This window comes from Thecamonas trahens, assembly GCF_000142905.1.
Source record: "Thecamonas trahens ATCC 50062 unplaced genomic scaffold supercont1.52, whole genome shotgun sequence".
Lineage (NCBI taxonomy): Eukaryota > Apusomonadida > Apusomonadidae > Thecamonas > Thecamonas trahens.
In genome coordinates, this window is record NW_013657628.1 from 89,392 (window position 1) to 111,375 (window position 21,984).

The following is a 21,984-nucleotide window of genomic DNA, read 5'->3' on the forward strand; positions in this document are numbered from 1 at the left end:
CACCTCACCACACACCACACACACACACACACACACACACACACACACACACACACACACACACACACACACACACACACACACACACACACACACATAACCATTCCCTCTCCCTCCCACTACCCCCTATCCACACCCCACACACCCACACCCCACACACAAACACAAACATACACACGCATTCCCCCACGCATGCACGTTGGCATACCTTCCACCTGAGTGGCGTCACAAGCCAAAAATTCGATTCCACCACCTTCTGACCCCTCCTTCTCCTCCCCCCTCCCCCTCCCCCCCCCCCCCCCCGCCCTTCACTCACTCATGCACAATTCAAGACGGAATGGTGGAGAGTGATGCCACTGGTGGGCCTGATTCGGCTCCCGAGTCTACTACTGTGCCAGAGCTGGCAGTGACTGCTCCGGATGATGCCATGAATGAGGAGAGCAAGACTGTGGTGGGGACCGAGGCTGGGGACAATGACCGGACTGATGGTGCTGTGTCAGAGCCGACTGGGGATGATGCTGGTGACGATGGCGATGAGGATGCTCCGGTGACTGGGGGAAAGGACAAAGAAGTTTCCAAACCCGAGCCGGAGCCGGTCTCTGTCGCCATCGAGGCCGAGCAAGACCAGGATGAAAAGTACCTCAAGGCGTTCTTCACAAAGGTCGACCGCGCTCTCACGCCGTCAGCGGACAACCCGACCCAGCTCCTTGCCGACATTCATGGGTACATGGACAAGGCAATTGCCGAGCGCGATGTCGAGCTCCCGGCACCCGAGCCGACCGCAGACGATGCCGCCGCCGACGCCGCGCCGGCGCCCGCCGCCGAGCCTGTCCGCGGTGCAACCGTCTTTTCGCAGGTCTTCTTCAACAACGCGCTATTTGTCATGACCACCACCCTCGTCGACCGGTCATACGAGTTTGAGTCGTGGGCGTCCGCGGCCGAGGCCTTTCTGGTCCGAGCCGTCACCTTTGTGTCGGGCGAGATCCACGCCGCCATTGCCGACGGCCGCGCCGTCGACGACAAGATGATGCGTGTGCTCGAGGGTGCTCTGCGGCCCAAGGGCCGAATGTACAAGAACCACGGCCTGGTCTCGGAGCTCAGCACCGACGACCCCCGTGCTGCAGCCTACGCCCATGGGGCGCATGCTGCAGTCGTCATTGCCCACTCGGCCGGCTCGATCTGCGAGTCGGTCCACTTTGGCGCCGTCCTCGAGGCCTTTGTCAACGCCTCGGGCTTTGGTGCACTCACGGCGCTGCTCTCACTCGCCGACCTCGACGTCGCGCTCCTTGTCCGACTTCTCGAGCTTGTTGAAAAGGTCCGCGGCTGCCTGACCAAGGACTTTCTAGCCGCCACCGCCTCCGAGCTCCACGACGCCATCCTCGCCTTCATCAAGGGCCTGGACGACCGCGCCCGCCGCGAGGTTGACCTCGTCGACCTCGCCGACGTCCTCAACTCGCTCGCCAAGATTGTCATCGCTGCCGACGAGCCGCAGCTCAATGCAGCCGTCCAAGAGTACAAGCTCCAGCTGGCGCTCGAGTTTATGGGCCTCCCGTACATCCGCGCCGTCGTCACCGCCATCGACTGGATCGTGCATCTCACCAAGGTTGCTGCCGGCAAGAAGAAGGAGAACTCGTCGTTCCGCAAGGCACGCAGTGGCGCCGGAAGCTCGTCGCGGGCCTCGACAAGCACCTACTCGTACTCGGCCGCCGTCGCGTCGGCATCGTCGTCGGCCGCTGGTCCGTCGCGCAAGCGCTCGAACTCGGACCCGGACCCGGCAGCGTCGACATCGATGGCCATTGTCCCGGTCACTACCGTCCTGACTGACGGCATCTACTTTCCGGGTGACGAGGACAACGCGCCGGTCGCCGGCTGCGCTTCGTTTGAGGAGCATGTGACGTCGGGTGGTGGCAACGGGAACGCGGCCCGCGCCCGCTCCGCCAACAACTCGCCAGCCGGCTCGGATGGCGAGGGCGGCGAGGAGCTTGTTGTCTTTGGCTCCAACCGCGGCCTCTCAGCACTCGACCCGCCGTCGCCCGCGCCGTCGTCAGCCGCCGCCTCGTCGGCTGCCTCGGCCGAGTCCTCACCGCGCTCGACCCGCAAGTCGCCGCCTTCGCCGCCGCCCAAGCCTCCGCCGCTCTTCCTCACCACCGAGTACCTCCTCGCCTGGATGGAGGAGCATGACATTGTCTCGGCCATCCTCCGGCTCGAGCACCCCGAGGCTGTCAAGCGCGGCGGCAAGATCCTCGAGTTTATCGCCTCGTCATCGTCGCTCTCCACAGACGTCCTCGACCACATCTGGTCGTCGGCGCTCAACGTCCACGAGTCAGTCCAGGTCAAGGTCTTTGAGCTTATCGAGTCGCTGCTTCCACTTATCGAGCCGGAGCAGGTCGACCACCTCTTCGACTCGATCCTCAAGCTCACCGTCGACCAGTTCAACAACCAGGTCCTCTCCTTCCTCTCGGACTTTACCAAAAGAGCTATCCTCGTCCACAACACCCGCGTCGCCAAGATTGCCTCTGATGCCCGTCGCAAACTCTCCGAGGCCCTCGCCTCGGACGAGGACGCCGCTGCCGCCGACGAGGCCACCATCGCCGCCCTCCAAGCCGACATTGAGGCCGCCGAGGCCGCCAAGGCCAAGCCCAAGCTCTATGGTCTCGAGATCTTCTGGGACCTGCTCGTCGAGGACTCGGCCGACGAGGCTGTCCTCCGCGAGGCTTGCCAGCACCTGCAGGCTCTCCTCAAGACCTACAAGCAGCATCGCTCGCTCTTTCTCAAGCGCACCATTGACAACGTCCACGCCGGCCGCATCGTCTCCACCTCGCTCAGGCTGCTCTCGGAAATCCTCGCCACTTGCCCGTCGTCGGACCTCGCCGCCACCATCTCGTCGCTCGAGGAGTCGTACGGCGTCCTTTCGCCGCTTGCCGCCTCGCTAGCGTCGTGCGCCGCCGCCGACGACACCCAGGTCGAGCTCAAGCTCCGCCTCTCCACCCTCGAGTTTCTCCTCACCCGCTCGCCGCTCGAGCTCCCCATCGACCAGGCTCTGGCGATCTGGGACGGCATCCTTGCTGCCGGCGCCCCCGACGTCGCCTTTGACTGGTTCTCCTCGCTTCCGGCCCGAGTCCTTGTCGACCCGTACAAGAAAGCCTCGGCACGAACCTCGTCCACGTTCCCGGTCATGACGGCGGCTCTCACCGACGCTCTCTTCACTCAGCGCCTCATGGAGCTCCCGGTTGCCTCGTTCACCTCGGCCGGCATGGTCCTGTATCAGGAGTTCTTTGTCGCCGTCAACGCCCGCCGCCGCGCGCTTCGCCGCCTCGGTGAGACCGCTTTCAAGATCAAGGACTTTGACGGCCTTGTGGGCCTCGGCAAGCTCTGGCGCCTTGCCTTTGAGGTCTCCGCTGACGATGTGGCCAACCCGGCGTTGCTCATGCTCCGCATGACCCACACCTCGGTCTCGTCGCGGGTCGAGCCGCTTGCCCTCGCCGCCGTCCGCACCGCCTTTGCCGACAAGACCTTTGGCCTGCTCGTCTCGTTTGCCTCGGGTGGCCAGGGTGATGGCACGGCCAAGTACGCCGCGCGCGCGCTCTACCTCCTCACCGAGGTGGTCAACGCCGAGGCCGGCGCCGCCCTCGGTGCCTCGGCCCTCCTCTCGGCCGACCGGTTTGACCAGCTCTTTGCGCTCCTCGCCACCGCGCCGGCCAACCGCGCCGCCCTCTGGCAGCTCCTGCAGGCACTTCCGGCCAACCTGGACCTGGCGAGCTCGCTCGACGCGCTTGAGCGCGTGGGTGAGACCGGCCCCATCGCCGCCCTCGCCAAGTTTGCGCCAGACTCGCCGCTCTTTGTCTTTCACCAGCTCTACGTCCTCCTCCTTGTGCAGGCCAGGATTGCGGACCAGCCGGCGTGGGCCGAGCAGTTTGTCGCCGCTGGCGGCCTGGTCCACTGCGTCGAGCTCTTCACCTCGCCGCAGCTCCTCGACCGCGAGACTGACGACTTTGCCTACGCCAAGCAGCTGTCGTCGCTCCTCGCAGTTCTCATTAACTCCATCTTCACCTCGGGCCTGCTCTCGCCCGAGACGCTCGCCGGCACCCTCGACGCCTCGTTTGTCCACGGGCTGATGGACCAGATCACCCAGCTCGCGTCGCCGCAAGATGTCTCCACCTCGGATACTCTGCTCGAGCTCGAGGCCAAGATGCCGTCCAAGGCCTCCAAGGTGGCCGACCGCATCGCCAACTGCCACTACGGCGCCAACAAGCTCCACACCAAGTGGGTCATCGAGGGCTCGGCCCACTACCAGGTCGCTGCCTACTGCATCGACTACAACACCCATCGCCGCGCCCAGTCGATGGTGGCCTGGATCGGCGACGACGACTCGCTCGGCAACAATCCCAACTCCGAAGGCGAGCACCCGCGCGCTGTTGTTCTCGAGGGTGAGTCGTTCCACAACGGTCAGTGGGTGGTGTGGGACGTCCATGGCGAAGGCACTTTTAACCTCGTCATCGACACGGTCGGCAACGAGCCGCCCAACTGGACCCTCTCTGCCATACTTGTCGACAAGTCGCCGAATGGGAGCCGCGGTGAGCCGACCGACGGCTACCCGGCGCTTGTTACCATCGACTCCAAGACCCAGGGCAAGTGGCGCGGCGTGTATGGCGCGTGCGGCGGTGTTCTTCTCGGCAAAGAGGATTACATTGTGCCACCTCGGGTCTCGGGCCCGAGCACGCCCAAGTTTGCCTCGTTTGACACCAAGGGCGCCCTCAAGTACGCCTGGATCCACGCCCTCACCTCGGATCCGCGCGGCATGCAGATGGTGCCGGACCCCGAGGCCGATGACTTTGACGCTCTCGCCGACGACGACTCGGACGACGAGGCCGAGCCGGTGGAGGACACAAAGCCGGCTGGAGCCGCCAACCAGACGTCATCGCGCAAGGCTGCGCCCGTCGTCCGCGGCGGCGAGGCCGGTCGCATCGCTGCCGCCCGTGCGGCGTCTGCTGCTGACGAGGCCGCCGCGGCTGCCACCTCGGCAACCGCGCCGATGCCGGTCGACAAGCCTGCTTCCGGTGCAGATGCCGCAGGTGGTGCCGATGCCGCAGGTGCTGCCGATGCTGCCGATGACGCTACAGGCTCGCCCGAGGGCCTCATGTCGATGCTTGTGGCGTCGATCGGCTCGGCGCCGGGCCTCATGCCGGCGGTGCTGTCGTACCCAGGCCTCACCGAGTGGCTCAAGACCGTGCTGCTGACCGGGACCGACACTGCAGCGCGCGGCCGGGTGGCAGCCGGCCTGCTCTCGCTGGTGGGGATGGACGCGGCAACGCTCGGCACGCCGCTGCTTGAGCTCATGAGCTCTCTGCTTGACAGGGCCGAGGATCTCCGCGACGAGGTTGCCTCTTTTGCGCAGTTCTTTGATGTTCTCGCTGGCCTGCATGCGGCGGCGACGTCGGCCGACGAGGCGAGTGCCCTTGTGCCGGGCCTTGTGGACGCGGTGGTCTCTGCGCCGTTTGTGGAGGATTACGAGGACCTCGAGGCGTCGGAGGATAGCCTGTTTGCAGGCCGGCTTGCTCTAGCTGCGCAGGTGCTCGAGCTTGCGGGTGCGTCGGGTGTGGCCGCCATTCCGGGCGGCGTTTCGTCGCTGGTTGAGCACCTGGCGGACGTGGTGCTATTCGGCATGCCGGCGTCCAAGACGGCAGACCCCGTGCCCAAGGCCAAGACCAAGGGCACGCGCGAGGCTGCGTTCAAGCTCCTCTCCGCGCTGGCGGCCAAGGCCGAGGCTGGCTCGCTGGCCAAGGTCCTGGGGCTTGTGGAGGGGCTGTACGGCAAGGCCGAGTTGCCGGGCAACGACGACTGGGGGCTGGACATGTCTGGCGAGGTGACGACGTCGGGCGGGACCGGGCAGGCCGGCTCGCACGGCGGCCAGGCGTATGCCGGCCTCCGCAACCAGGGCTGCACCTGCTACATGAATGCCACGCTCCAGCAGCTGTACATCATTCCGCAGCTCCGCGAGGCTATTCTCAAGGCGCCAATTGATGAGAAGCTGAGCGAAGAGGAGCTCAAGGGCAACATCATGTTCCAGCTGCAGCTCCTGTTCGCGTACATGCAAGAGTCGAAGACGTCGTGGGTGGAGACCATCGACTTTTGCAAGACGGTCAAGCTCAACGGGCAGACGATCAATGTGCGTCAGCAGGAGGACGCCAACGAGTTCTTCAACTCGCTTGTCGATCAGCTCGAGCCGTTCATCAAGGGGACCGAGGCCGAGGAGATGTTCAACCTCGCGTTTGGCGGGCGGTTCATCAACCAGATCATTTCGCAAGACTGCAAGCACACCCGCGAGCGCGAGGAGGACTTTTTGACCATGACGGTCAAGGTGCAGGGCAAGCGGAACCTAGAGGAGGGCCTCAACTCGTTTGTGGACGCGGACGTGCTCGACGGAAACAACAAGTACCACTGCGAGGACTGCGACGCCAAGGTGACGGCGCGCAAGCGGTGCTGCATTCAGCACCTGCCAAACCTTCTCGCGCTGCACTTGTGCCGCTTCGAGTTTTCGTTTGAGACCTTCCAGAACGTCAAGGTCTACGACCACTTTGAGTTCCCCATGGACCTCGACATGCGGCCGTACACCAAGGAGGGCCTTGCGGCCAAGGAAGGCACACCGATTGCCGACGAGCTTGTCCGGCCGGACTCGTACTATCAGTACGAGCTGGTCGGTATCCTCATCCACTCGGGCTCGGCCAACGCCGGCCACTACTACTCGTACATTCGCGAGCGCGAGGTGGCCGACGACACCGAGCCGCGGTGGTTTGAGTTCAACGACCGCCGCGTCACGCCGTTCTCGGTCGACTCGATTCCGGCCCAGGCCTTTGGCGGCAACTACTCGGGCATGTCGACGTCGGCCAAGCCGTTTTCGGCGTATATGCTCTTCTACGAGCGCAAGACCAAGTATGGAGTGCGGACTTACGACGCAACACCGCTGCCCGGCCTCACCGCCGCCGCCGACGCCGCCGCCGCCGCCGACGCTACCGACAACCCGGCTATCCTGGACAAGATCTGGCGCGATGCAGTGACGTCGGCGTCGAACAAGGCCTTCCTCTCGGCGCCGACGCTCGAGTTTATGTGGGACCTGGTTTTGCTGCAGACTCGCGAGCTCGACGCCATCGAGCCGGTCACCGACTACCGCGACCGACCGAGGCCGAGCTGACCGAGCCAGGCCTCTTTGCCACCATTCGCTTTGGCGTCCGCCTCATCATGGACATTCTCATCCACACCCACCACTCGGAGCCAGTCCCGTCCAAGATGGAGTACGTTGCGTCGCTGCTGCGCAAGTCGGTGCCGGCGTGCAAGTGGCTCCTCGACACGTTCATCGCAACCAAGTGGCTCGACAACGCGCTGCTGGCGTGCCCGCAGGCCCCGTGGCGGCGCGCTGTCGCCGACCTGGTTGTAGTCGCCCTCTCTGCTGTCGTCCCGCACGAGCAGGACTACTGGTTTGGCGACGCCCGGGCCAAGGGTGACGAGGCTCATGCCGAGCCTGCAGCAGAAGCCGACGACAAGGCTAACGATGGGGCCACAACCGCGGTCAAGTTTATCAACAAGCTCATTGCACTCCTTACCGAGTCTGCATACAAGCCGCCGGTCAAGACGGAGGAGCTGCTGTACACGCTGCTGCAGTTTGCGCAGATCGGGCTCGGCCCGGTGCGGTACCTGGTGTCTGTCAATGCGATCACGGACCTCATTGCACTGTACGAGACACACAAGCCGTCACACTCGCCGGCAGCCAAGGCGCAGCACACGACGCTGGTCAAGCTGCTGGTCAAGCTGGTGACCGGGTGCCAGAATCCGTGCCACGCGTCGTACCGCAAGCGGCTGCCCGAGGGTGCTCTGCCGGCGCCGACCGGCATCGCGCTCCCACCCAAGGCTGTCTCTGTCCTCACCTCCAAGACAGTGCTCCAGCCGCTGCTGCGGTTCGCCGAGTACGCCGACGACATGCGGGAGATGTGCACGCACCTGGCGTTTGGCAACCGCATGGTGTCCAAGCTTGTGCTCGACGTGTGCATTGCCGGTACCTCGTCGTACGTGTCGACCGATGTCCAGCGCGAGCTGTACACCTCGACAGCCGCGGCGCTCATTGCGCTGCCGGACGACGACTCGCAGTGGCGGGCGCTCCACTGGAGCAAAGCGGTGGTCACTGCGCTCACCAACAACCAGCGGGTGCCCAAGACCCGCGAGGTCTACCTCGCGTACATTGTCGAGCGGGCCAAGGCCGACGACGGGTTCCGCGTCATGGTCGGCAACTCGGCCAAGCTGCACAAGCTCATCTCGGCCTCGGCCCCGATCCGCACTGTGGTGCAGAACAAGTACCACGACATCTTCATCCACCTCTTCCCCAAGATGCAGGCCGTCGTCGATCTGCCGATTTCGTCGTCAACCGCCTCGCGCCCCGTTGTCCGCGTCCTCACCGAGGCCGACCACAAGGCCGACAACGACGCCAAGGGCAAGGACGATGTCGATCCGGCCGACGCCGCAGCCATGGCGCTGGTCCCGATCTCAGACGTCTCGGATGTGGTCGAATGAAGAATGAATGCACCATTGTGGCAGTGTGTTTGGTTTGGCACTAGGACAGGTTCCTGTGCCGCTGGCTGCGGCGGCGAGGCTCTGCGGGTGACGCGGCACGTTTGCTGGCCTTGGCCTTGGCCCCGCCCTTGGCTCCGCCCTTTGTCTTGGTCTTGGTCTTAGTCTTGGTCTTGGTATTGGCCGTCTTGGCAGGCGGCGATGCCAGTTCGGCCGGGTCTGTCGTCCAGCGGGATGAAAGGAGCCAGGCCGGTTCGGCGTCCGGGTCGGTGGGGTCAGAGTCCGACTCGGCAGCAACAATGTCCGGGTAGGCGTCGCAGAGGGCGAGGACCACGGTGTAGTGCGGGAGGACGTGGCGAATGATGTTGTCGTCGTTGATGTCGGGGAAGCGCTTGTCAAAAATGACGGCGAGGACATCCCGTTCCTCAGCGGAGACGTCACCCCAGTCATCGCTGGCCGCGGACCAATAACCAAGCCGGGAGCCATAGTGCAGGTTGCGTGAGCGCTGAGTCTGACGCACGCCGGCGACCAGCTCGTTAAGGGCGGTGGCGTGGCGGTCGATGACCTCGATCCACTGCTCCTCGGAGTATGTCCCGCGAGTGGAGAGGAGGTCAGGCTTGGAGGGCTGATTGAGTGAGTCCAGCGCGGCGTAAGTGGTTTTGAGGGCGTCGGGCAAGTGTGAGGATTCGGAGAGCGGCTCGAGGTCGTCGCCGATGTAGGAGACGTCGGGATCGCCGTCGCTCTTGAGGACGGCCTCCATTTCGGCGACGATGTCCTTGTCCGTCTTGGCAGGCTTCGTGGCGCGGTTCTTCGTCTTGGCCTTCTTGCCCTGGCTGCTCTTGCTCTTGGTCGTCTTGGTGGCCTGTCTTGCGCCACGGCCCGGGCGGCGGACGGGAGAAGACGAGGTATCAAAGTCGCTTGACGACACCGAGGAGTTGAGTGAGGATAATGTGGACGACGAGTCGGATGCCGAGCCTGCGGCCGCCTTGCCTCTCGCCGCTTTCTTTTCCTGGCCTTGTTCTTCTTGATAAAGCTGGCAGTGGCAGCGGCGCGAGCCCTGGCAATGGTGGAGCCGGCTAAGTCGTTGTCGTCGTCAGAAGACGATGCGGCGAGGCCAAGCGAATCGCTGCGAATGAGAGCGTCGATCAGGTCCGACGGGGGCGTGCCATTGAGCCACAGCAGGGCAGACTCATACGCGTCGAGCAGGCGAGCCTTGTGCCGGCGGGAGGGGGGCCTGGACTTGGGCACCTTGATGCCTTTGACAGAGGCGTCGCACACATCGTCGTCATCGGGCTTGCGCGTGCCGCTCTTTGAGCGGAATGTACGGAGGAAGGTTGTGACTTCGGCTTTTGTCAGAGCTCTGATCGAATCCTGCGCGACCTTGTACCGTTCGTACATGTCCTTACGATCAACAAAGGTGACCGTGATCTCGCCCGAGCCAGCGTGCTTGGACCTGTCCTCCTTGTGGACGAGCGCAGGCCAGTACGGAAAGTTAGGGACCTTGGCCAGGACCAGTTCAAAGTTCTTGGGCGACTGGATGATGGTGATGCCGTCGATGGTGTTGTCGTCGATGGTGATGCCAGTAGCCGTCGCCGTACCCGGTAGTTACCATGGTCATGGCAGCCAGTGCGGTGAGTCCATCGCCTCTGTAACCTCTCTCCCCCCTTCCTCTCCTCCCCCTACACCCCCCACATACCCATATTTCACTCAGCACAGCCATCGCAGCGTGTGGGAGACAGGTTTGCCGACCGGTGCCGTCGTGCCGTGTCGAGTCGCACTCGGGGCAGAGGGGAGACCGAACGCCGATTCGGTCGCTGGCGCCTCTCCCCTGTCCGCTCCGCATCCCCGTACCCGTTCTGATCATAACCATGGTCATGACCATGACCATCACCGGTTCCATCACTTCATCCACCACCATCAGATTATTCTGCTGCACCCAAGCAGACAGCCCAAGGAGCATCGCCCATCCCTCGCCCATTCCTCCATCCCATGCCCATTCCTCCATCCCTCGCCCATTCCTCGCCCATCAGTCGGTCGTGCGCCACGAGAGCACAACGTTGTTCAACATACACACACACACACACACACACACACACACACACACACACACACACACACACACACACACACGACCATGCACGGACCATGGACGGAAGTACTGGTTGTGATGGTAGCGGCAGTAGTGGCGGTGGCGGTGGCCGACGGCCAGGCGGCAGTGAAGGGCGAGGCGCTCGGCGGGTGGACAGTGGTGGACACGCGCGAGACGACGGATCCGTACACCCGCGGGCTGATGTGGGGCAAGGCTGGGCGGGAGGCGTATTTTGCAGCAAGGACGACGTTTGAAGCGGTGACACTCGAGACGACGGGCAAGACGCTGGGCTTCTTTGAGGCCGCAGCGGTGGAGTTGTACATGGACAAGATCCCTGCCGAGCTCTTGGCGGAGATCAAAGGCATTGCCGACGGCATCGGTGTGACTCCCGAAGAGATTGTGGGCTGGAACTCGTACATCGAGATGACCGGCTCGTGGTGGCCGACACAGGCTCCGCATCTCAACATGCACATGCGCAACTCGCACTGCTCGGCCTTTGTGGCCACAGGCTCGGCCACCGCAGACGGCGGCGTGGTCATCGGCCACACCACCTTTTTGGAGTTTTGGTCCGGCCAGTACTTTACCTGGGTCTACAAGCTCGCAACCACAGCCGCCGCTGGTGAGATTGTTATGCAGACAATGCCCGGCTACGTCGCCTCCATGTCCGACTGGTGGCTGACTGGCGCCGGCCTCGCCGTCGTCGAGACGACCATCGCCAACTTTTACGGCTACGACCCGTCCGGCATGCCCGAGTGGGTCCGTGCCCGTCTCGCTGCCGAGAGCGCCGTCGACATTGCCTCCTTTGTCGCTGCCCTCGACAACGGCAACAACGGTGGGTACGCCTCCATGTGGCTCGTCGCCGACATTAAGACCGGCGAGATCGCCCGCTTCGAGCAGGGCCTCAAGTACACCTCGCTCGCCACCCTCACTGATGGTGTCTTCACCGGAGCCAACGTCGCCGAGGACCCGCGCATCCGCAATCTCGAGTGCTTCGACTCGGGCTACTCGGACGTCCGCGCCAACACCGGCGCTCGCCGCGTCGTCTGGTCCATGCTCGTCGACGAGCACTATGGCAACATCACCACTGCCGTCGGCGCCGCCATGCTCGCCGACGACTACGACCCGTACCTCAAGACCACGCCCGCGGCTCGCGCAACATCTGCGGCATGAACGACATCGATCCGCAGCAGTACCTCTCCGACCCCACCGCGGTCTGGGCCGTCCCGTTCTTCCCGGCAGGATCCACAGATGCCAAGGTCGCCAACGCCACCGACATTGCCGCCCTCGCCTTTCACGCCCGCACCGGCCGCGCCAACGGCTTCGCCTTTGACGCCGCAGCCTACTACGCCGACCATCCGCAGTGGGCCTGGCTCGCCCCGCATCTTCTCGATCGCCCCTCGCAGCCAATGGTGTACATCGCGTAGCGGTCTCTGCATAACTCGCCCATACTATCCTTGCTCCACACACCCAGAACTACTCCACAAGCCTTCGCCACTCACCACCGGCCGCTGCTCGCCCCATCCCCCGCCCACCCACAAACAGATGATCAGTTATGGCACAACCACCCCACCCCTGACAGCCATACCAACCCAAAGTACATAACCATAGCCCCAAGCCAAACATGTCAACTTAACGACAGAGTATCTAGCGGAAGCGATGGCGTGTACGGGTGCGATGACCATGAATGGGTCCGGGCGGCAATGTGCGATGACCATGACTCGGCCGGGCGGTGGAGAAGCCCGGCGACCACCCGACCATTCACCCCTCTCTCTCACTCTCTCTCGCACATAGGGCTCATGGACTTGCTCCTCGAGTTGGCGGACGAGTTTGTGCTGGACAGCCAGTACGCGGCTGTGGCGAATGCTACCTCTGCAAGCTACCCATGGCTGGGAGAGCACCTTGTTCGGCATGCGCTTCTTCGCCAGTCCCTCTCGCTCTACTTTATCACTGCCATTGGTGGCCTCATCACCTACCTGGCGGTGGCCTCCTTCTCGTACGTCGTGTCGTCCATGGATGACCTGTCTGAACATGACCCGACTGGGGTGGGTAGGGGGGGTAGGGGTGGGGGCGGTCTACATCCCCACCATACACATGGTTGTGTAGAGCGTGTGTTGTAGTATGGCATGAAGTGGGGGGGTATGTTTATGGGAAAAGGGACGAGGTCTGGAAGGGCTGGAAAGGCCTCTTGGGGGGAGGGGCGTCAGGTTGGCGACGTGGCTGGCGTGGCCGGCTGTCCGCCTGGCGGCGTTTCCCTGGATATCCCCGCACGGTTGTCAGCCCCCCCCCCCCAGCAAGGGACCATCCAAGCATCCAAGCACCACCACCGTCTTGCATGGTTCACTCACATGTTACTGACTCGGTGTATGTGGTGTGTAGGTATCACTTTATCTTTGACAAGTCGCTGATGAAGCACCCCAAGTTCAAGAAGGACCAGATCAAGCTCGAGATGCAGCTGGCCATCCCGTCCATCTTCTGGATGTCGCTCATTACGCTTCCATTCTTCATTATTGACGTTCGTGGTTATGCCAAGTTCTACCGCAACGTTGATGACTACGGCTGGGGCTACCTCGTCCTCTCCATCTTCCTCTTTATCGCCTTCACCGACTGCTTTGTCTACTGGATCCACCGTGGCCTCCACACTCCGTTCCTCTACAAGCACGTGCACAAGCCCCACCATCGCTGGATCGTCTCCAGTACGTTCTGCTCTACTGTGCAACCCTCCTCCCCTACCCCCGCACCCACCCACCCACCTCCAACTCACCTTTCTCTTCTGCCCAGGTCCGTTTGCTTCGCACGCCTTCCACCCGCTCGACGGCGTGGCACAGTCGCTTCCCTACCACTTCTTCCCGCTCATCTTCCCCATGCACGCTGTGCTGTGGATCGTCGCCTTTACGTGCGTCAACATCTGGACGGTACGCCCTCTCGCCTCTCTCTTTCCCTCTCTCCTCTCCCCCTCCCCTCTCCCTCCACCTCCCAACTCACCGCCCGCGCATCTACAGATCTGCATCCACGAGGGCCTGCCCATGCCCAAGTGGTGGTTCCTCAACTCGACGGCCCACCACACGTTCCACCACTCCAAGTTCCTCGTCAACCACGGGCAGTACACCACGTTCTGGGACCGCATCGGCGGCACGTACATGAACCCGCACGCCGACGACGACAAGCCGGCCAAGGCCGAGTAAACCGCACCCATGTACACACTCTACACTCCACCATCGCCCGCCTGTGGGTCACCACCGCCACACCAGCAGACTGCCCCGTGGCTGTGATCCTCTTGATCCGCCATACCGTGATCGTGCATCACCGGCATACCTCCAAAGCACCCACCTTCCCAAAGCTGCATCCGCCATCCATTCCAAGACCTTCTCCAGCCTATGTATCCCCCACCTACCACCTTTCCCAGAAATCCACATGCCCTTCCCCCCCACTGAACCGACCATTCCCCGTGCCACTGGCCGGCAAACGGAATTGCTGCGGAGCAGCAATCGCAGTTTGCCAATGAGCCACCGCCACTCGTGGCCAGACGAGGGCGAAGACACTCGTCGCAGCTGCCGGAGAGCGCGACCATGTCAACGACCAGCGAGGTGACCATTCCTGGTGCCATCCAGATGAAGATTGGCAAAGTGTACAAGTTCAAGAAGGTTCTTGGACGAGGTGCTTTCTCCGTCGTCAAACTTGCCCGCCACAAGGTCGACGGCACCGAGTGGGTACGTACCCCCCCCCCCCCCTACCCACCTGCTTTGGCGAGTCACCAGGCCAGCCACCGACACCATCAATGACCACATAGCCAATAATCGTTGGAATGGTGGTGACCCCCCAAAAAAGGTCCTTCCCCCTCCTTTCCCCCTTCCCCCCCCCTCTCCTATCCCCCCCTCCTTCCCCTCCCCTTCCCCTTCCCCTCCCCCTCTTCCCCTTCCCCTTTCCTCTGTCCACCACCTCTGTATGGAGGTGTGGGGGGGGGGGGGGGAGGGGAAGGGGGACCTCGGGCAGTGGTCTGAACTTGGCGGGGAGGAGCGAGGAGAGAGAGACACAGTCAGTAGGCTGCAACCTGTGTGTCCAGCAGCCTGTCTGTGCCAAAGCAGCCTGTCTGTGCCAAAGCAGCCTGTCTGTGCCAAAGCAGCCTGTGTGTGGGGGGTACGGGCCATGTCTGTGCATGGTACAGGCTATCTGTGCCACAACCTGCCCATGGCGGCGCGCAGGGAGGCAAGAGCCTCGCCCTCTCGCCCGCTGGCACACGCCTCACTCACCCCCCCTCCCACCCTCGGAGTACGTGGACAGGCTGTCAAGTGCATCGAGAAGGAAAAGCTGACGGGCAAGGAGACGATGATGCGGATGGAGGTGGATATCCTCTGCCAGGTCTCGCACCCGAACATCATTGCGTTGAAGGAGATCTACGAGACGGACAAGAAGATCTATCTGGTCATGGAGCTGGTGGACGGGACGGACTTGTTCGAGCGCATTGCCAACACTGACGAGTTTTCGGAGCGCGAGGCGGCGACGGTCTTTCTCCAGCTTGTCTCGGGCGTCAAGTACCTCCACGACCTGGACATCATCCATCGTGACCTCAAGCCGGAGAATCTCCTGGTAGCGGCGACCGACGAGGACATGACCGAGATCAAGGTTGCCGACTTTGGCCTGTCGAAGATTGTGGGCGAGGATGTGACGCTCAAGACGGCGTGCGGCTCGCCGTACTATGTTGCGCCCGAGGTGCTCAACGACTCGACATACACCTTTTCGGCCGACGTCTGGTCGTGCGGCGTCATCCTGTACACGCTCCTCTGCGGTTTCCCGCCGTTCTACTCGGAGAACTACACCGAGCTGTTTGAGCTCATCAAGCGCGGCATGTACGAGTTCCCCACTCCGTATTGGGACAACATCTCCGAGGGGGCCAAGGACCTCGTCTCGCGCCTCCTTGTCGTCGACCCGTCGAAGCGAATCTCGCTCGAGGACATCATCACCCACCCGTGGCTGCTTCGGGTCTCGGGCGCCGAGGCTCAGATCCGCGACGCCCACCGCCGCCACCACAACCGCCACCGCAGCGCCGGCTCGTCCGACGATGTCCACCACTCGCACCGGCACCAGCTGCACCTGCACAACATGGAGCGGGCCCGCGTGCGGTTCAAGTCGGTCATCATCTCCACCATCGAGGCCGAGCAGGCTAAGAAGCGCCACTCAACCTCGGACGACTCGTGGGCTGACTCACAGGAGTACTCGTTCGAAGACGGCTCCGCCGACGCGCCTGACCACCCAGCCTCGACCTCGGCCTCTACCTCGGCCTCCTCGCGCACCTCGCACGCAAGCGACAAGCACAAGCACAAGGAGAAGCACAAGGAGCACAAGCATAAGCACAAGGACAAGTCCAAGTCCAAGCACAAGGACAAGCACAAGGGCAAGGGCAAGGACAAGCTCCACGCTTAGCCAAACCCGGGCCCCGACCGAGCTCGGCTCTCTCCTTTCATCGGCACCCCTCTCTTGCCCGTTGTGTCACACGTGGCAACAGTGAACACCCAGTACCTTGATCACGCTCCTCTCTCCACTCTTTCATTACGTGCATGTCACAGCGCACAGACGTTGAGGTGCCGCGCGAGCGCTCCGGCTGCCATCGACTCGCCGCAGAGCTCACACCGTCTACAGCCCGCGGTCTTCAGCAGCTCGCCGGCGTCGCCGGCGGCGGCGGCACCGTAGCCTGCCCGGACAGCCACGGGTCGCGGCGGCGCCACCCGCTTCGAGAGCAACAGCGATGACGACAAACGCCGTTCCAGCCGGCGCCCGCGCTTCTGCGGTACGTCGTCGTCGTCGTCGTCGTCCGACTCGGTGTCGATGTTGAGGACAACCCGCGGCGGCGGCGGCCCCGGCCGCTCCAGAGCCGCCAGCGAAGCTGCGAGCGAGGGGCCCACCAGCCGCCCGCTCTGTTGCGAAGAGAGCTGCGACGGAGGGAAGTTGCTCAGTCGCTGCGGGCGGGCGCAGGACGCGTGCCAGTCATCCGGTTCGCCCTGCTTGCCATCGGTGCGCGACAGCTGCGACGGTGGCAGCGCCAGCGGCTCGCTGGACGCCATGCCGCTCGCCTGGAGCGCTGACGCCAGCGCAGCCCGCGACGCGGCCTCGTCGTGGTGGGCCAAGCCGAGCTCAAGGCTGACGCTGCTGAGAATCTGGGCAGGAGCCGGGTGCAGGACGTGTGGGCGCTTGCGGAAGAGCGCCGATTCAGAGCCCGAGTCGGAGCCACGCGGGCGCTTGTGGGTCCGGCTAGCCGGCCGCCGCCGCAGCCGCGACGCTCGCCGCCGGATCTCGACCCGCGTCTGCGGCGCCGCTTGCGGCACGTCGCTCGACGGTGGGACCGACGGCGACGGCAGGACAAGTGGCGAGTGCGGGCGAGGAGGGCCACTGCCGCCAGCAGCAGCGGCCACATCAAGCTCGCCCGACGAGCTGCTCACGCCAGCATCGGCATCTGCGTCGGCCACGGTGTTTGTCTCGAGACGCAGGCCCGAGCACGGCGGAATGGCCTTCAGCACGATGCCCGACGAGCTCAGCGCCCGCGACGAGGCTTCGGCATCCGGGACTAGCTCGCCGGCGGCAAACAACTCGGGCGATGACGGCGGAGCAATGTGTCGGCAATGTGTCGGCGGCGGCCTATGCTCCAGTGCTCGCTCTGTGCCACGTCGCTCTGCGCGTCGCTCTGCGCGTCGCTCTGCACGTCGCTGCTCTCGCCGTCGCTGCTTCCATTAGCGAACAGATCGATGGGCCTGGCGTTGCTGCCACTGCCGCTACCACTACCGCTTCCGCTGCCGTCGTCGCTGTCCTCGACCAGCACGGTGCGTGCGAGGTTACGGACGACCAGCGGCGGCGAGGGCAGCGGCGAGAGGCAGTGTCGGCGGTGTGCGGCCGAGCCGGGCGCTGCACGGCCTTTTCCTAAAAACGGCGGTGATCGCGATGGTGATCGGGCGGGCATGGAAGAGCGGACGAGGAGCGCGGCCGGTGGCGGAGGGAGCATACGGGGTGAGACCGGCGGGGAGGAGACATGGCTCACATGCGATTGTTGCGAGTCGGCCAAGAGTGGAAGGACGGCGGTGTGTGCCTCTAGCGGAGCAGATAGGCAGAGCGGCGGCGAGCGGCTGCGACCAAAGTTGATCACGCCACTGATCAAAGGCCGTGCGGGGAGCGGACGGGCGGCAGGATGGACAGCAGGGGGAGGGTATGGGGAAGAAGAAGAGGAGGAGGAGGAGATGGAGAGACCATCTAGGACACCACCATCCGATGAAGAGTTTGCACACCGGTCTTTGTACTCCCCGGGCATGGCGAGGAGTGGGTGGTGGGCTTGGGCTTGGAGTGGATAGGGAAGGTGGGGGGGGGGAGGGGCACCACTTGACTGAACAGCTTGGGTATGCGCATTGGGGGAGTGAGGAAGGGATGGAGGGAAGGGAGGGAGAGGGGGGATGTTTGCTTATGTAAGAGGGGATGGGTCGGTGTAGGACATGCCGCGGTTTGTGACTCTCTCGGATCGGTTTGCCGCCAAGGGTGGGGCCGGCAAGGGCCAGGGCAAGGGCAAGGCTGTGAGCAACAAGGGCAAGGCCGGCAAGGGCCAGGGCAAGGCCTCCAACAAGGTCCAGGGTCAGGGCAAGGGTCAGGGCCAACAAGGGTAAGAACCAGGGCCAGGGCAAGGGCCAGGGCAAGGGCCAGGGCAAGGGCCAGGGCAAGGGCAAGGGCAAGGCGTCCAACAAGGGCAAGGCCGTTGGCAACAAGGCAGCCGGTAGCAAGGTCAAGGGCAAGACGGGCAATGGCGCGCAGGCTGTGGTCGGCAAGCGGAAGAAGGTGCCGACCAAGGGCGCAAAGACGGCGGCCAACAAGCGGGCAAAGGGCAACAAGACGAAGGACGTCTCCCAGGTGGCCAAGCCCAAGACCCAGGCCGAGCTGGATGCAGAGCTGGCTAGCTACATGCTGAAAGACGAGAAGCGGGCCGCGAACTACCTCGATGCCGAGCTCGAAGAGTATCAGGCCCAGCGGAAGAAGGCTGCCGCTGCCGCCGCCGCCGAGGCGACCGCAAACAACGACGATGTTGCCGTCGACGACGTGCTCGATGAGTAGCAACAACAACCCCCCCCACACACACACAAACACACATCGATGCTAAACGCTCTTTGCTGAGCAGTCTTCTATGCTCCTGCTACGCATTGGACTTGGACGACTTGGACTTGGACTTGACGGGCGTGGCCGACTTGCGCTGGCGGTCGAGAACCTCGACCATGAGCGAGGCATGGCCTTGGACAAACTCCTGGACCTGGGCAAAGTACTTGACCGAGATCTCGGTAAAGTTCTTGGCGACAAAGTCGAGACAGGTCTTGCGGAGGTTCGGGAACATGTACGCTGGCTTGCGGGAGCGCGGCTTGGGCGACTGCAGCTGCTGGGAGACCCAGGTGAGGCGCTCGATGGCGGTGGCCGGTGTGAGCGTGTCGATCATGTACCGCGACGCTCTGTCGATGGCCGAGGAGATGGAGAACCGGTTGGCAAGGCCAAGCACCTCACACGCGGTGTCGGTGTCGAGCGGCAGCTCGCCAGACTGCAAGAACGAGATGAGCGCCGCGAGTGCGCCGGCCGTTGTCCCAAACGACGCAATGACCGTCCGCGGCTTGTTGGCCGCCTCCTCGAGGTCTTCAGCAAAGGCCGAGGTGAGGAGCTCGGCAAGGAGCTTGGGGTAGGCCTGGAGAGCGGCAAAGGTGCCTGTGGCGGCCTCGTCGCGCTTGATCATGTTGAGGACAACAAACTCAAAGGCTGTCCGCCTCGCGCGCGGGAAGATGAACCGGTTGTCGCCGTCGTCGACCGAGTCGGACATGGCGTACTCGGAATGCCAGATGAGCCAGGGGATGGCGGTCTTGACCGAGAGCGCGTCGGTGAGGTAGACGCGGCAGAGGGCGACGACTCGCTCAAGGAGGAGGAACTCGCCAAGCTTCATGGTGTCGAGCACGTCGTCCTCGTGCACGTCGAGCACGTCGGTGTAGAGGTAGTGGATGACCGAGTACAGCGCCGACGCCGTGGCCTCGGGGAAGTTAATGACGGCGCGCGGGAGGCTTCCGCCCGCACTTGTGCCGCCCGCCGCCGCGTCGCGGTCGGCCGCCGCCGCCCGCTTGGCCACCGCCGCCCGCGCCGCGTCCTGCGACGCCTGCGCCTCGGAGAACTCGTTAGAGAACATGGCCTTAAAGTACTTGCACCGCGCCATGAGAACCGAGCGATGGGCTGAGATCTCGGTGTGGTGCGGGACCGAGACGCAAAAGGCCACGTCGTGAGTCGCCTCATCGAGCTCGAGCGACGCGAGGTCGTCGAGAAGCCGCGACGGCGGCGGCGGCTCGACGCCCACCACCGGCAGCACGCCCTTCATGACCCGGATGCAGTGCCCGGCGTACTCGGAGATGTACATGTTGCCGCGGCCGTCGTCGAGCATGCAGATCGGGTGCTTGTACGACACGGTCTTGCCACGCCCGTCGAGCGTCACGAGCTTGTTGAGCGGCGAGCCTGAAATGGTCACCACCTTTGGGTTCTTGAGCGACTCGGAGAGCATGACCTTGCGGATGCAGTTGACGTTGTGCTCCATGACGTACAGGTCGCCATGCGCGTCGACAAGCATGCCCCAAGGCGACTCGAACGACGCGTTCGTGCCCTCGCCATCGCGCACTTGCTGCGACTGCGAGCCCGCAATAGTCGTCACCCGTGCGGTCGCCAGCGAAATGCGCCGGACGCACCGGTTGTGGTTGTCCGAAACGTAGAGGACCGACTCGCCGGTCCCGGGCTCGCGGGCGTGGATGACCTGCGCCGGCCACGAGAACCGAGCATGCGTCGCCGCGCCATCGCGATAGCCCGACTGCCGGCCCTTGCCGGCAAAAGTGGAGACCTTGCCAGTCGCAATCTCCACCTTGCGGATGCAATGGTTGTCACAGTCGGCAATGTACAGATGCCCGTCCGATGCGAGGCAGATGCCGCGCGGCCCGTTGAACCGCGCCACGCTGCCGCGCCCGTTCTTGTACCCCTTGTCGTCCGCTGTCGGCCCAGCAACAACCTTGACCGTCCCGTCGGCTGCCACAGACCGGACTCGGTTGCCGTAGCACTCGACAAGGTACATGGTGTCGTTCTCGTCGATGCACAGGCCTGTCGGCCCATTGAACCGCACCGCCAGCGGCTGCGGCGTCGTCTCGCCGTTTCGCGGCGTCTCGAGCTCTACCACGCCCGACGACTTGTCGGCTCCGGCAAAGGTCGAGACCTCGCCATCGTGTAGAACCCGGACAAGGCCGTTGCCGTTGTCGCACACAAACAAGTGCGTCCGCGCCGCGTTCTCCACCATGCCGTAGCACCGAAAGAACTCAGCCTCGGGCGCAGGCCCGTTTCGCTTCCCGTGCCGTCCGGTCTTGCCGGCAATCGTCTCCACTTCGAGTTCGTCAAAGTTGATGCGGTCGACAAGCGGGACAGAGGTCTCCCACTTGAGCGCCGTCTTGCGGCTCGGCATCAGCGGCGGCTCGTTGATCGACGGCACCATGCGCCGCATCGACGAAGTGAGCACGACAGAGCCCGACGGTGGCGGAAGCTTGGGCGCCACAAGGCCCGATCCACGGCGCCGCCGTGTGCTGCCTCCCACCACGTCCATCGGCGCCGGCTCGCTCCCGCTTCCGCTCCCACCGCCATCGTCCGAGACCTCCTCCTTTCCTCTGCGCTTACCCTTGGCCGAGACCTGCTTCTTGCCCTTTCCGCTGCTCCGCTTTTTCTGCAACGCCGCGCTCTCGGCCTTCTTGGACGACCGGCGCGTGCGCCCGCTGCTCCGCGCCACCGCCTTGCTCGAGCTCCCCGAGTTGAGCTTGGCCCGCTTGGTCGCCCGCTCGCCAGCCTCTTCGCCTCCGCCGGGTGCCGTTGTCGTCTCCTCGCCGTTAGCAACGTACACCGCCATGCCATCGTCATTGTACCGAACTGGCGCCGCGCCCGCTGCCGTTGTTGCCGTCGACGCCGTCGACGACGTTGCCACACTCGGCCCTGGTGACGCCATGCTCCGCTTCCGCTTCGACCGCCTCGGCCGAGTGCCCGCCGTCGTGTTGCTGCTACTCGTCGCAGTACTCATGCCCGTTGCCGTGGTTGCCGCTGTCGTTTCGCTTCCGTTCCTCGCACTGGTGGCCTCCTCGGGCGAGGTCGCCCTGTTGCTCGCTGTGCCCTCGTCGTCCATGCCGGGTGTAGTGGAGACAAAGTAGAGGTAGGTCAAGCTGGGTACGGGTGTAGTAGGTTGGTAGTTTGCAAAGTGGGTGGTTGGGTTGAGTGAGTGATGTGGTGCGACTCACCAACTCCTCCTTCCCCCCGCCCCTCTCCTTCCTCAC

At 63.9% G+C, this 21,984-nt stretch overlaps 8 protein-coding genes across 8 annotated transcripts in view; 5 read left to right on the forward strand and 3 right to left on the reverse strand.

The window, feature by feature from the left end:
• The window catches only part of AMSG_09585 (ubiquitin carboxyl-terminal hydrolase 34), a 9,113-nt gene extending 531 nt beyond the window's left edge, over nt 1-8,582 (forward strand). Inside the window, exon 2 of the mRNA XM_013898690.1 lies at nt 333-8,582. Within this exon, the coding sequence (XP_013754144.1) occupies nt 338-7,189 (6,852 nt within the window). The 5' untranslated portion in view covers nt 333-337 and the 3' untranslated portion in view covers nt 7,190-8,582. The remainder of the gene's footprint in view (nt 1-332) is intronic.
• A 17-nt stretch (nt 8,583-8,599) lies between these two features.
• Nucleotides 8,600-10,174, reverse strand: AMSG_09586 (uncharacterized protein; the record flags this gene model as incomplete). The annotated part of the gene is made up of 3 exons (XM_013898691.1): nt 8,600-9,548; nt 9,659-10,089; nt 10,166-10,174. The coding sequence occupies 3 exons, from the start codon at nt 10,172-10,174 to the stop codon at nt 8,600-8,602; spliced, it is 1,389 nt and encodes a 462-aa protein (XP_013754145.1).
• A 549-nt stretch (nt 10,175-10,723) lies between these two features.
• AMSG_09587 (peptidase C45) lies at nt 10,724-12,069 on the forward strand (the record flags this gene model as incomplete). The annotated part of the gene is made up of 2 exons (XM_013898692.1): nt 10,724-11,734; nt 11,833-12,069. 2 exons carry the CDS (start codon nt 10,724-10,726, stop codon nt 12,067-12,069), a joined length of 1,248 nt encoding a protein of 415 aa, XP_013754146.1.
• A 339-nt stretch (nt 12,070-12,408) lies between these two features.
• On the forward strand, nt 12,409-13,845 carry AMSG_09588 (C-5 sterol desaturase). The gene is made up of 4 exons (XM_013898693.1): nt 12,409-12,638; nt 13,022-13,338; nt 13,424-13,557; nt 13,645-13,845. Exons 1-4 carry the CDS (start codon nt 12,442-12,444, stop codon nt 13,825-13,827), a joined length of 831 nt encoding a protein of 276 aa, XP_013754147.1. The 5' UTR covers nt 12,409-12,441; the 3' UTR covers nt 13,828-13,845.
• A 341-nt stretch (nt 13,846-14,186) lies between these two features.
• Nucleotides 14,187-16,154, forward strand: AMSG_09589 (CAMK/CAMK1 protein kinase). The gene is made up of 2 exons (XM_013898694.1): nt 14,187-14,352; nt 14,924-16,154. The coding sequence occupies exons 1-2, from the start codon at nt 14,212-14,214 to the stop codon at nt 16,061-16,063; spliced, it is 1,281 nt and encodes a 426-aa protein (XP_013754148.1). The 5' UTR covers nt 14,187-14,211; the 3' UTR covers nt 16,064-16,154.
• Nucleotides 16,155-16,200: 46 nt separating this feature from the next.
• AMSG_09590 (uncharacterized protein) lies at nt 16,201-17,749 on the reverse strand (the record flags this gene model as incomplete). Its single annotated transcript, XM_013898695.1, has 2 exons — nt 17,301-17,749; nt 16,201-17,223 (listed from the first exon to the last, which is right to left on the reverse strand). Exons 1-2 carry the CDS (start codon nt 17,631-17,633, stop codon nt 16,201-16,203), a joined length of 1,356 nt encoding a protein of 451 aa, XP_013754149.1. The 5' UTR covers nt 17,634-17,749.
• Nucleotides 17,750-18,108: 359 nt separating this feature from the next.
• Nucleotides 18,109-18,764, forward strand: AMSG_09591 (uncharacterized protein). The gene is made up of 2 exons (XM_013898696.1): nt 18,109-18,243; nt 18,278-18,764. Exons 1-2 carry the CDS (start codon nt 18,115-18,117, stop codon nt 18,722-18,724), a joined length of 576 nt encoding a protein of 191 aa, XP_013754150.1. The 5' UTR covers nt 18,109-18,114; the 3' UTR covers nt 18,725-18,764.
• Nucleotides 18,765-18,803: 39 nt separating this feature from the next.
• Nucleotides 18,804-21,662, reverse strand: AMSG_09592 (NHL repeat containing protein; the record flags this gene model as incomplete). Its single annotated transcript, XM_013898697.1, has 1 exon — nt 18,804-21,662. One exon carries the CDS (start codon nt 21,660-21,662, stop codon nt 18,804-18,806), a length of 2,859 nt encoding a protein of 952 aa, XP_013754151.1.
• Between the last annotated feature and the right edge of the window lie 322 nt (nt 21,663-21,984).

Coding starts and splice junctions, on each gene's coding strand:
- AMSG_09588 (XM_013898693.1), top strand. CDS start 12,442: ATGGACTTGCTCCTCGAGTTGGCGGACGAGTTTGTGCTGGACAGCCAG. Junction 13,339..13,423: donor CCATCGCTGGATCGTCTCCA/GTACGTTCTGCT, acceptor TCTTCTGCCCAG/GTCCGTTTGCTTCGCACGCC. Junction 13,558..13,644: donor CGTGCGTCAACATCTGGACG/GTACGCCCTCTC, acceptor GCGCATCTACAG/ATCTGCATCCACGAGGGCCT.
- AMSG_09589 (XM_013898694.1), top strand. CDS start 14,212: ATGTCAACGACCAGCGAGGTGACCATTCCTGGTGCCATCCAGATGAAG. Junction 14,353..14,923: donor AGGTCGACGGCACCGAGTGG/GTACGTACCCCC, acceptor GTACGTGGACAG/GCTGTCAAGTGCATCGAGAA.
- AMSG_09591 (XM_013898696.1), top strand. CDS start 18,115: ATGCCGCGGTTTGTGACTCTCTCGGATCGGTTTGCCGCCAAGGGTGGG. Junction 18,244..18,277: donor AGGGCAAGGCCTCCAACAAG/GTCCAGGGTCAG, acceptor AGGGCCAACAAG/GGTAAGAACCAGGGCCAGGG.